At 40.9% G+C, this 13,827-nt stretch overlaps 1 protein-coding gene across 18 annotated transcripts in view; it reads right to left on the reverse strand.

Moving 5' to 3' along the window:
* The window catches only part of ZCWPW2 (zinc finger CW-type and PWWP domain containing 2), a 76,237-nt gene that overhangs the window by 62,273 nt on the left and 137 nt on the right, over positions 1–13,827 (reverse strand). For 2 of the 18 annotated variants that reach the window (XM_053264790.1, XM_053264787.1), the window contains exons 1-3: positions 13,444–13,802; positions 3,060–3,393; positions 1,855–2,014 (exon numbers count right to left, since the gene is read on the reverse strand). In XM_053264790.1, coding sequence (XP_053120765.1) covers positions 1,855–2,014; positions 3,060–3,393; positions 13,444–13,582 — 633 coding nt within the window. In that variant the 5' untranslated portion in view covers positions 13,583–13,802. Of the gene's footprint in view, positions 1–1,854; positions 2,015–3,059; positions 3,394–3,982; positions 6,081–6,851; positions 7,245–9,454; positions 9,521–13,443; positions 13,809–13,827 lie in introns of those variants that run through there. The other 16 variants (XM_053264798.1, XM_053264796.1, XM_053264794.1 and 13 more) reach the window with 16 other exon arrangements.

Consider the following 13,827-nt stretch of genomic DNA (forward strand, 5'->3'; position numbering starts at 1 on the left):
TGTAAACGTTCTGCTAGAGGAAAGGCATGATTGGCTTCTAGCTTTCCCCAAAGCCATTAATTGAGAACAAAGTCCAGAAAATTTGGCTTGTCTCTTAGGAGTTGGTCATTTCACTCAGAGTTCAGGCATCAATTGATTTCTTAATAAAGTAGAATAAGACATAGGCCTTGATTTAACATATTTTTGGATTTGTAGCTCCAGGTCCAATGTGGTAGCCAGGGTGGCCACAACAATACCTATATATCTACATCATAGAGAAAACCTGTAACATATAAACAGGCCTATGGTATTTTTAGTATTATTTAATGTATCAACATTAAAAGTAGACTAGGGACAATGCTGATAACAAGACAGTTTTCTCATTATGTTTTCAGTTGGATTTGCTTTAGGTTCTCCCATTAAGACATCACTAAATAGTTTGAAAACTGAAGGAGACCTTCCATCAGAAAAAGGAAACCTCTGGATGCAACTTGTTGGGGACATTCACACAGCCGGCTGGGCGTGGGGGAGGGGGTAAGGCTGCTCAAACTCACCTTCCTCCCCTGGCGAGCACAAACATGTTTCTGGGAGTGCGGACTATGCTCCCAGATGATGCATCCCAGCCTCCGGATATCCCACAATGCACTGCACCATGAGAGTGGTGCACTCAAGCGATCTCCAGTCAGATGGACAACAAAGCATGCATTAAAGACCCAGACAAACAAAGCATGCATTGCATTCCAAAAGCTAAATCCCTTGAGCCAAAAGTAAGGAATGATCTGTAATTCTCCAGTTTCAGCATTTATCCATGCAAGCTACAATTTGCATTTTACTGTCCTTTATGAGATATGCATGCACTATGATCCTTTCCAGCATTCCCTAACAAATGGCTGGTACAGTCAATTCTGACAGCACTCATCAGAGAAATTGTATTTAAGAACATAGGAAGCTGCCTTATATCGAGTAAGACCATGGCTCTATCTAGCTCAGTACTGTCTACACAGATTGATATCGTCTAGTATTCTAACAGGTGATCAATGCTTTCATTATTGACCATTTGTTTGACAGGTGTAGGCTGCTTAAAAGGCTTTTGAAAACACACGTTTCATCAGGCTTTTGTTTTAATAAAATGTTTTTTGATGTCTTAATGTTTTATTTATGATAATTTCAACCTATTTTATATGATTTTTAGATTTTAGTTGCTGTTTGTTTAATTTTTAAACCACCCTGAGATTGTGGTATATAAATATATAAGGTGGTATATAAATGTGTTAAACAAACATACACGGGGATCTATGGATCAGGGATAGTGGTTTTACAGAAAACAACACTGGAGATGAAAGATTTTGACCTAGTTCAGGCATAATTATCGTGGTCTTACTAACTGTGGAATGAGCCTGTTTCCCCCCCTTCCCCTTTCTTTCTCCCCTTATGTGCCTAGCTAAACTGAACACTTTCTGGTTTGTTGAACCACAGCTTCTCATAATGTCCAATCCAGGAAACTGTGGTTTCAGTGCTCCCAGCAAATCAGGATACCAAACCAGTTTCCAGTGCAGATGTCATATGAAAGGTGGTTTAATAAATCAGGAAACTTTCAATTTAGCTGTGCATGTGAGGGCTGAAGGAAAGGGGAGGGGGGTGAAGGTGCATATGGGCACACAACTTGTTCTCAGTACAATAAACCACAGTTTTCATCATAGCACCTTAAGCAGCCCTTCACAGAACGTTCTCATTTCCCAAATATCTTGGTTACCTGAATAATATTTTTTGTTACCTGGGCTGCTCAGAACAGTTCATATTTATCTGATATGAAACACATGGTCTTTAACCTCACAATCTATATGAAAAGAAGTATGAATCTTTTAGAGTTCCTACCTTAAATGGTCTAGGATAATGGTCAATGTATTTTATGGTAGACCAGTCCCTGGAATGGGGTTTCCCCAGAAATTCTACATGATGACTTTCAACATCTCCATCCGAGTCATATGTCACATGATGTCCATTAAGAGGATCAGGACAAATAATGGCAGGCCATCTTAAAATAAAATATATTTTAAAGAACAGCTTAGAGAAAGAATATGTACATATATATACACAAGCATTCTCTTTCTAGATGCACACACACACACACACACACACACACACACACACACACTTCCCTCCCCCTCAAAAAGCCATGTCAATAGTGGGATATTATTTAACAGGATTATATTTATTTATTTATTTGTTTAACATATTCCTATACCGCTCAAAACTTGTATCTCTGGATGGTTTACAATTAAAATTATTTAAACATTAAAATCAATTAAACAATTAACATCATTTATAACCCAACATTAAAATATTAGAACAATAAATTTAATTAAAAGTCTGGGTGAATAAATGTGTCTTCAATGCCTTTTTAAAAGTTGCCAGAGATTAAATTATATGACAATTTAATTTGACTTCCAAAATGATCCTAGTGCTTTTCCATTTCTTGCCTTGAGTTTGAAGGTAATATTTGTTTGTATTTGTTTATTATGAACTATATTTGACTATCAACCATTACTAAAGGCAAAAACACTGAATTTGCTCTTAAATTTGCCCTTTCATCTAGTTTTTCTTCCAAAAGTTGCTGACCAACATCCAGACGAACGCTGAGCATGCAGAATAACATTTCACACATGCAATGAGGAAGGGGTGATTTTTGCTGATCCTTCCTTTTCCCTCTGCAATCTTCAGTGCTGCCCCAAAATACAACCCTGCAGATTTGAGACACTATGGGACATATTTTCAGGAGGCACAGGCAGATGCAGAGGGGAGGAGAGGATCCACAAAAATACCTCTTCCCCATCGCGCATTTGAAACATTAATCTACATGTACAATGTTAGTCTGGATCTTGGTCACTGATATAATTTTTCCTAAAGATGACTTTAGAAAATGTCAGAACACAATAACTGAAGTAGAACAGAAAATCCTTTGTTCCTCGCTTTTCAAGAGCAGAATTGTTTTTAATTCTCATCACAATGCATTTTAACTACAGAGTGAACCCATGCCTCATGTATTTTCCACAATTAAACTTAACTTTTTAAAGGCTCACCTTGGCCATGTCCACATTTTCACCAAAACTAAGCTTCCTAAAGGAAGCTTTGAATAGACATACTTTAATCCATGTTTCAGAAATTGAGACTCCTCAGGAAAATCTTCTTCAGAAACAGAACATTTATTAAAGGATGGATCAGTGTTCATATAACAATACCATGGTGCATTGAGATCAACTTGTGCTCTATCATCATTTGATAAGAGTCTCCATTTTAAACAACTGCTGTTCTCACATTGTACCCACACTTTGTCTAAATAAAAATTATCTGAATCCATATATAACAGATTTTTCACTTGTATAGAAGGCAGAGGCTGTAGAATATCTATTTCATCTGAAATATAAAGGAAAGAATAGTATCAGTTGAACACAATTTTTTTAAAAAATACCCCAGGTAAAGATCTCACACACGAACATAAAGCCCCAGTAAAGCTATCAAAAGGGAGGGGAAGTTAACTCGTGCAGCTTAATGAAAACCACAGCAACAGTTAGCTAGTATGTAATATGTCGAGGGTTAAACTAAAACACCTACAGGTTGCTGAAGAACTGTGCCAAAATAGGAAGACAGCATGTGAATGAATTAATGAATAGCTTTATTACGATCATTGATCAGTTATATATACAAACAGATGATACTGCATTCAAATGAGAATTAAATCATGCAGAATACACCAACATAGAAGCCTCTTGTAACAGCATCTAAAAGGAAGGGCTGGAAATTAGCTGTTGAGAGATCTTAATAGCAGCTGCACAAAATTTGGCAACTTTGTAGGTGATAGAAGGTTACTTATCTGCAATAAGTGTGATGTAAAATGCAACAGTCTGGCTGGGAAAGCATGATAGCAAGGGAGAAATAAGACTGCACCGGATATCATTATAAAAAGGACAAAAGAGAAGCACATGATGGACAGATTTAACCTCACCTGAGCCACAGGGGTTTTCAGAAACCTTCCAGATAAAACTGCTGACAGTAAGGAATCATATCTTGCTCTGAGGAATATCCTGTGATGGCTCAGTGAAGAAAGGGACAATAGCTAGCTAGCAGATTCTCGGTTAAAGTCACCAAGGCGCCCACTTGTGGTCTCTGGGATGAAGCTTAAATCATTCTGATGTTCAGTGTCCAAGACCCTCTGTTTGAGGATCTCCTTGGCTTGATTGTAATCTAGTAATGACAAATGTTCAGCAGAAAGGCCAAGTGATGACAGTTTACCCATCAGTGCTCGTGTCCAGGTGGATTGAAACCTATCGGCCAACATAAGACGGATCAATCCCAGAGGGGAGAAATGGATCCTAAGCCAATAAGTGAGAAGTAAAATCCATGCTTTTGTTTCCACCGTCTGGAGGCCCATTGTATTGAAATCACCTCCCACTAGAATATAAACTAGGGGGTTGGCCTCAATGAATTCCTCTAGATATTTACCTAGGCTTTGCCATTGCTGCCCTACCTGGGAATGCTTACACAGAGGGGTTAAGTATATATTAATCTGAACCAACTGAACGTGGTTAAATTGCAGTAAAACTGCAGTCACCCACTGGACATGAAAGGGCATGAGTGTAATCTTCACATGAATTCTTGTTGCAATTAATAGGGCCAGTCCTCCTTTGGGTCTACCCCGCTTTTCGCTGGGTAGGGCATTGACATATTGTACATAAAAACTATCCACCTCAATCTTATCCATGGCCCAAGTCTCCTGCAGAAAAAGAATATTGAATTTAGACAGGAATTCTATAAAAGAAATATATCTAGATTTACACGCCCAACCGGCTACATTCCATGTGCATAGGGAAAGTCCATGCTGATCTGATAAATGTCACTTAGGTAATTCAGCAGTGGCTGAGACAGAAGCCTGCTCTTCAGGTGGATTTAATTGCTGAACCGGATTAGTAGAGCTCAGGGCCTTATCAGACTCCATTGGGCAGACACCCCTGGGGAGATTGCTCCATTATTTGGAGGCCTGATGAAAGGCGTCTTGGGAATGGATTGATCCTTCTTCGAAGATTCTATAAGTTCAGGCAAAGACAGAAGGGGCCCCAGAAGGTCCTCCAACTTTTCCAATAATGAAATAGGCTCAGAGGGGAATTGCTGATTTCCCTCTGGTTCCATAAAATCTGCATTGGAGTGCCTCTGAGTGCTCTCTGGAGCTATTCTTGTTGGATGGTTTTGATTTATTATTATTATTAATTTTATTTTTAACATTTATATCCTGTTCTTCCTCCAAGGAGCTCAGAGCAGTGTATATGCTTATTTTTATCCTCACACTTCCCGATCCTAGTCCAACACTAACCACTACACTATGCTGGATTTGCAAGGAATGTCTTAGAAATATATGTTGAATCAGAAGTAAAGAGTCTTACTATAGGCTTCCCATCCTGGGTCTCGGGATGCTCCAAATGCAGTGCTGTAGGACTGAGAACTTCTGTATCAAGCCCATCCACATCTTTTATCTCCTGGCTCAATTGTCTCACATGCACCAACCATAACTTCGCCAGGAACTCTGCTTCATGAATAGAGCTCCTCTCCACGAGCTCAGCAGGTTTCAGAAAATATCCTCCCCCACATTTAACTGTTTGTTAGCAGACACATCTTCTAGGATAACAGAACATCCAGTAAGAGGATCCATCTGTATAAATTCAGAGTTCAAAAGCTTTATCAAGTCCTTGTCTAGGGAGATATTGGTTAAAGCAAATTGATCATGTTTCCTTACAACCTCTGTTCTGCCAGGAGTTGAAATTCCGGAGTTATCAAATGACTTATACTCAGCTTGGTGTTGACCAATTTTTGTAAGAGGACTCACAGTTGTTTGAACTGATGACAGAGTCTGTTTGAGATTTAGCAATTTTTTACTGATTTCATTTATTCCTTGCTGCATCTCCTTTGCCAAATTATCTGAAGAGAAGATTAAGCTATCCCCCTGAAGACTGTCCAGAGTTTCAACTGTAATACCTTGTTTATGTGAAACTTTCTTGGCAGCTGGCTGCAGGAGCACGCTTTTCCACAGTGGGCAAATTCAGTCTGGATGTCTGTTGGGAGATCTTAAAGTATTAACCCTTGTCAGTAGTAATGGGAAGATGAAAGTGTTTTGAAATACATGGGCAGGAAAGATTTGATAGGCAGGCAGAAAAGCTCTCATTTTGAAAAGCAGCAAAGGAACAGTAGATTGACTGAAAGTTAACAGAATTCTTCTGCACTTTGGAGAAGAGGGCAACCATTCAATATCTAAGATATCAACACTCTGAGAGTGACAATGAAGTAATGGACCTAAAGAGAATGTTATATCCTTCCGGGTGGACCAACACCTTCCCACATTGTATTTATTAATAATTATCCAAAGTGCAACCTGTTTAGTCTGAAGAATTCTGGTACCAGACTTCTTCCTGGAGTCAGTCCCTATGCCCACCACATTTCTGTTCACAGAAGTCTTTGTGATCAAGCTAGCTGTACTAGATGAATGGTTTTGCAAAAGGGCGTCAACTGAAGTCATAATACAATCAACCTTTTGGCTAATTGAGTTTAAATTTTCAAATATTGCAGGAATGGTCTAAGCTGTTAATAAAAATCCATCTCTGATAAAATCTACCAATAACCTGGGGCACTCGCCTGGATCCAGCCCTCCAACTGGTGCAGGAGATAGGTTCATTAAAAGCTCTTTATCACTGACCAAGGTATTATCCCCCTGCAACTGTCTTTCTTTGATAACTGTTGCTGCTTGAATTAGCTTAAGCTCCTGTTGCCCCAAGAGTGCAAATCTATTAAAATCTATTCAATGTGGAAACAGGGTGGTTCAAACTTACAGGTTCTTTTGGTGTCTTACTATCCTTCGTTGCCATAAATGTATCCAGACGTGTTCACTTTGAAGTTTTCACCTGTCATTGCACTTCTGGGCAGAAGTTACATTGCATGCAAGCTGCGTATTGCCATTTTATGATGTCTCTCTCTCTCTTTTTCTTATTCTGGTCATTGATCGAAATAAAAAGCTTATTTCTGATTTCTGGGCAGATGCACTGCTTCTTCTTCTTCTTCTTTTTTTTTTGGCCACCTGTTTAGTTTCACTCAAAAGTTTGACAGAAAAAAATCTGTTGTCCTTTAGTAAAAACCAAATTATCCAAGAAAAAAACAAAATCTAAGCAATCAGCCAGCCAGCCAGCTGATCAACTGTGCTCCGCCTGATTAAGTGCATAATTCCTCTGGGAAACAAAATGCAAACAGAAGGGCAGAATTTAAACAGGAAGGGGAGGGAAAAACCCTAAATAACTCCTCTTCTAAGAGAGTCTATATAAAACCACATTAAAAAGGTTTGAAAATCCAAACATATGGGCAAAAGAAAAAAAAATCCCACTGAACATAGCTAACAGGACCACCTGCTTTCACATCGCCATCTTGGCCACACCAAAGGCAGTATGTGGTGCCCAGTGATTACTGGATAGGAGATGGCAGAAAGGCCGGCTTATCTGCTGCATCTGGAGACAGAAACTCTGCTCTGCCACACCTTTTGGTCTGCAGGAGGAGGAGGATGCCAGCTGCCTGTTACAGCAGGAGATAGCTCAGTATCTCTGGGGCAGACATGTTAAATCAACAGCCTGTTCTGAAGAAAAGAGGTGACAGCTGGTATGAACAGCAAGATAGGGATGTGCAAACACGTTTGAATTTCAACCAGTTCAGTTCAAAAGTTCGGACTTGAACCCAAAAGGGCACTGAATTGGCAATGCCAGTCCAAGTTCAAACCAAACAGAGTGTGGTTCTATTTTAACCGGTTTGAACTGGTTCGAGCTTCCAAAACTTGGTTGGGTGCTAGGCACCCATGGGTGCCAACTACCACCCAAACCCCAAAGCAATCGGACACTCCTATGATTTTTAATGAATTTTTGAAGGAAAAAATGGATTTCCCTCATAGAGTATAATGGGAACACGAACCGGCCCATTATTCCCTATGTGGAGCACCTAGGGGCACAAACCCCTCGGTGCCTACCACCCACTGAAATTCAAAGCAATCAGATACTCCTGCGATTATTAATGGATTTTTGAAGATTTTTTTCCAATTTTTGCATTTCTCCCATAGGGAATAATGGGGATTTGAGGCAGCTCCATCACCCCCCTTTGAGGGGTGCCTGGGCACCCCAAATTGGGTTTGGGGGCATGGCAGGTATGGGCACAACTCCCCATAGGGAGCCCCAAGTTGGTTTACGGTTTATTTAATATATATATTTAAAAAGATTATAGCCTGTTCCAATGTAATGAGTACTTTGTGACCCTAATTGCTGTGAACTCTGAGTTCACAGCAATTAAGGTCAGTATGTCAGGTTACACACTGTTCTACTTATATGACTGGGGGAGAGGCTCCTATTCATTGCATTGAAAAAAACGTAAACCCTACCAACTTGGGGCTGGTGGGTGGTAGGCACTCCTGGGTGCCTACCACTCACCACCCCAGTCTTGTGCCCCTAGGTGCTTCACATAGGGAATAATGGGCCAGTTCGAGTCCCCATTATACCCTATGTAGAACCTTTTAGAATCGGTTCAAATTTGAACAGAACCAGTGGGGGTTCAAGCAAAACCGAAATCAAACCTACCCACCCTGGTTTGAAGCTGGTTCGAATTCGAACCAAACAGGCCAAGTTGGTTTTGTGCACATCCCTACAGCAAGAGTGAACAAGTCCCCTAGTGCTACGGACAAGACATAATGAGCCCTAGAGAACATGGGGGATGGGGAGGACAGCAAGAGGAAGCAGGCAGGGTCATTACTGCTCATTGTTGAATAAACCTGTTGAAGCATCCGTCTAGGTGTCTCTATGGATCCTGGATCCTTGGCAAGTTCTTCTGATGCTGCATTATAGGGATGTGCACGAAAATCTTCAGCGCCGACGGGAGTAGCACTTTAAGGGCGGGGGAGGATGTACTCACCCCTCCCACCGCATTTCCCCTGCCGGCGCGCTGTTGATTTTAAGCCCCTTGGGGCGGCAGTGTTCCTCCCTGCCGCCCCATTTTCCCCATTGGCCGGAAGTGGCGAGCACGTGTGCGCCCGTCGTGCGTGCGCGCTCTTCTGCAGAAACTGCCCCCAGCGCCGAAACGTTTTGGAGGCCTTCATAATAGCCTCCGAAACGTTTCGGGCACAAGCCTACTGCATTATCCCTTTGGGGAGAAGAGGGCATCACACGGGGAAACATTAATAAAAAGACAGCAAATATATTTTCCTTCATGATTTGGTTTTCTTACATTTTTCAAAGTATAACAAAGTGACCATTCTTGGAATAAAGGCTGTGATTAAAAAATAGCTGCAAAAATGTTTTTGTCTCCTTAGCACATGGTAGTCAACAGGGTGGTAGCCTTTTATTGCAGGTCAGTGGACAGAAGATAAGAGCAGACTAATAACTATGGATGCTACAAGTGAAAGAGTTACCTTAGACTTAATATGATGCTCAGGGGAGGCAAAACCAAGTCCTCAGTTAGGAAGATGCTAGAACTCCTGTGAGGGACAAATGGAAATTGGAGATAGTAATGAAAGAAGCTTTGGTAAGACTTAGCAAAACCGTAAGCTCAGACTGGATGGAGAGGCTGAAGGTGGAGAAGGTCCGCAAGACTCAGTAAAGCAAGGCAAAATGGGTGAAGAGAAGCTGGGAGGCTCACAAACAGGTATGATCAAGATATTTCACTTCAATATTTTTATAATACTTAAACATTCTAATATGAGCATTCCAACCAAAAAATGTTATCTATCTGTTAGGATGGTATCTATCTTTTTAGATTGTGAGCCCTTTGGGGACAGGGATCCATCTTATTTATTTATTATTTCTCTATGTAAACCACCCTGAGCCATTTTTGGAAGGGCGGTATAGAAATCGAATAAATAAATAAATAATGATAATAATAGGATAGGATAACCAGATTGCAACCCTGGAAAACTGCTGACTGAGTGGGAGACTAAAAGCTACCAGTCGTGCCACTTGTTCTTCTATTGGATCTGTTCTCCAGCACTGATTGCTGTGCAACACATGTTGAGCCTTGCTTTTTACAAGGATAAGAGAAGCTATAGCTGCTTCATCAGTGATTTTAAAGTACAGCATAAATCTTCAAGTTGCAAAGCAGGGCAATTGATAAGTTTCTTGCTGCTTCCCCAAACATTTAAATAGATTGTGAGGCTATTCTCATACACACCCTAACACAGGCTAGGGAAGCACAGCCTGGGTTATGCTGCATGTGAGAACCGCCAAGATTGGGCCCAAACCTGGCGGGACAGTGCCACCTAGACCCGCTTTCAAACCCGGCTCTTAGCCATGGTTAAGGGCTTGAGTGAACCCTTAATCCAGGTGCCGGAATTGTGTGTTCACTGGGGCTATGTTTAGCCCAAGCGAACATAGAGATGGGTGCCTAGGGCGTCCATCTCCTGAGGCAATCCACCCCCCCCCCATGCATCACGCATGTCATACGGTGCGTTGTGGGATATCTGGAGGCCGGTATGCATCGCCCTGGCCTCCGGAGCTCCATGCTGCAGCACACAGTGCAGACTGTCTGGAAGCACATTCTGCGCTCCCAGCATTCTGCGCTCCCAGCTTTACAGCCATCGTCTGGGGGGGAAGGTGAGTTTAACCAGCCTTCCCCCACATCCTGCAACTGCCTGCTTGCTGCTCAGCAGTGATCCCTCTAATTTTTTTCATCTCTGTGCAGAATGAGTTTTGTTCTGAGTGGCAGTATCAAGGCAGTGTGTGCGCACCTGCATTCAGAATGGGGCCTTCCTGATTCAACCTGAGCAGGATCTAAAATGAACTGAACAGGCATCTAAAAATTTGTGAGCGTGCACACGTGCGCATGCCTTAGAAGGAACAGTGCCGCCTAGTTGTGTGAATGACCTCTACATCTTGCAAAGCCCTCTCAGATACTCAGTCATGCAAATTGCCATATTTTTTAAAAAAGCTATTATAACTACTGATCATCAGTGAGATATTATAGTTTTAGTCAGCTTGATTACAATAAGAGTTGCACAAGGTGTCATTTGGGGATGTGTTGCTTATTGAAATTGTGTCTATTTACAAACACTATGCTCTCTTTCTATTTGTAAAGAAAGTAAATATTACAAAGACATCATCTTTGGTGTCTTTAGTGCAGAGGTAGGCAATGTTGTCTCCAGTTGTTAATGAACTATAGTTCCCATCATTCCCAACCAGAATAAATTGTGGTTGATGATGATGGGAGTTGTAGTTCAATATCTGGAGAGCCAATGTTGCCTACCCCTGTTCTGCTATCTTATCCAGAGGAAGCAAAACACTGAAACTTCTCATTGCTTGGGGTAGTCTGGAGCATGTAAGAAAATGTTTCTGTTGGTTAAGTTTACACTTTGTGTGGAAATGTAATATTTTTATTTTAACTGTGTTAAAATGCTTACAACTGCTTACAACAGACAACTGCTTACCCTGACACCTAAAAATCTGCATATTGAAAACCTTTTATTGAGTCTGTGTAAGCTTGGTACTAGGTCAGGACATACTAATTTTAGATGCTTGAGCTGCAGGTAATAAGAATTTTTAAACAAATCTGTTGACTGTGGGCGGATAAAGAGGTGGTGTTCTTCATATGTACAAAAGAGGAAAAACTGAAAAATAAATTTCAAAATAGAGGAGTAAAGGTACAAGCAGAACTGGTCTGTAATTAGTGTTTTTCCTTGTGCAACATTTTTAATTTTAACAGTTATTTTGGGCTATAGACCTAGGAAGGAACCCGTACTTGATTATTTTCATGGAAGAGAACATTTGGTAGAAACGTCAAGTGTAATGTGAGTACGATCACTTCTATGGGATGAGAGTTGTCTCACTAAGATGAGGTGGGAGAGTAAAGTAGAGGGGAAACACTTGCTCTGTTACCAAAATTTCGTAGGCATAGGCATTGTATGTATGATTAAATATCAGTAGTAGTAGACCTTGCTGCATTGTAGGGACAGCAACTCAGCAAATTTACAACTTGACTCTATACATATTTAATTGGAACTAGAGATGTCCCAGTGATTTTAATAGAACACATTTCCAAATTTCAGTTCTATGAGAACCTACATGTGAGTAGCTCCCTTTAAACTCTGTGGGGTTTACTCCAGAGTAAACATAGGAGTAACATAGTAAACATTGTATTGCTAATATTGATTCATTCATTTGGTTTGTATACCACTTTTTCAGGTCAAAGCTGTTTGCATGCATATAATTACATTAAATAAGGCTGCTGCTGGTGATGGTTTTTAAAGCCCTGCTAACTTGGCAAAGAGGCACCTTTTAATGTGATGATTCTTTCATTTAGCAGGGGGAGAGTAACTGGCCCTATCCACCCCCAGCACAGTACCTCCAGTGACTGTTGCTGGTGTCTATCTTATGTTTCTTTTTAGATTGTGAGTCCTTTGGGGACAGGGATCAATCTTATTTATTTATTATTACTCTGTGTAAACTGCCCTGAGCCATTTTTGGAAGGGCGGTATAGAAATCGAATAAATAAATAAAGCTGCAGAAGTGAAAATTATTCTCAAGAAAATGGCCACCAGGCAGAACCCAGCACCAGATGACAGTTGTAGGAAGTGTGGGGGCTATGAGCAGCCCCAGGTTGCTGTCTCTTCTCTCCAGCAGCTCCAAGCAGCAGCATGCTTATCAAGAAATAAGTTCCACTGAAATCTACAAGACATATTTCTAAGGAAACAATGTGAATATCCTTAGGACTATAATCTTACAGTTTGATCCTTCCTTGGCAGCTAAATCCGAGGCATGTTTACTCTAGAGTAAGTCTGTTTACTCCCAAGAGTAATGGGGTGTTACTCCTAAGAAAATGGAACAGGATTGCAGTCTTTAGTATATTAAATCCTGTAATGTTTTCTCATTCAGAGATTGTACAGCATAGCATGGATGGATAATTGTTTTGAATGGGAAAGAGTCAATACTTTCACATCTCATTGCTCATTCTTGAAAACACATGCCCCTAAAATGGTAATCAAGTTCGAGTGAGTTATTGAAGACAAATTTTAAAGCATCTGCTGTTTCAACATTCTATTATTATTATTAAGCCCCAAACTTCTTTCTGTTGTAAAAACCAAGATTTGCTCTTTCAGTATTAAGTTTGGCATGGAGAATGTACCTGGTGAGGCGTATAATCAGGCCCAAGGACAAGAACTGGGGCTGAGAGATAAAGAGGAAGTGTGGGTGCACAGAGGCTAAGCAAGCATTGAGACTACAGAATGTTTCTTGCTTATATATATTGCAGGAGTGGAGTTGGGTGCCTTAACTTACAATTTCAGGCATGTTCATACACGAGTAAATTTCTAAGCGCCTTCTCTTACATTCAAGCTTAAAAATAAATAAATCCTAGGACGTATTTATTGAAGTTGGTACAGCTTTTCCACGGAAGAAATATTTTATAGTTTACCTTTCTCCTCACAAACGTGACTTATAAATAAAGTTGCAGAAATGCAGCATCTTTCTTTGCATGGGGGAGTGGGTGGTGGGCAGACACTATTGTAAAAAAGGTGAAGTAAAGAAAAGAGTGAAGTAAACTTCTGAGGCATCCATGTTTCTTAGCTACACTGTCCTTCTGTCTGTATCAGACAGAACGCGAAGTGTGTTCTTTCTTAGCAGTGGCCGGGGCTGACCTTGAATAAGGAAACTTGGCAAAGAGAAAACAAAACTGCCCGCAACTCGCACTTCTAGTCAAAAGGCGGAAACAGCCGCAGTACGCCGGCCCCTCCCCCCCCAGCGTGGTGGGGGCGGAGCAAGGATCCCCTCCCCCCGCACCGCAGACACCCTAACAGAA

Source organism: Hemicordylus capensis, chromosome 6 (assembly GCF_027244095.1).
Source record: "Hemicordylus capensis ecotype Gifberg chromosome 6, rHemCap1.1.pri, whole genome shotgun sequence".
In the NCBI taxonomy this organism is placed as follows: domain Eukaryota; kingdom Metazoa; phylum Chordata; class Lepidosauria; order Squamata; family Cordylidae; genus Hemicordylus; species Hemicordylus capensis.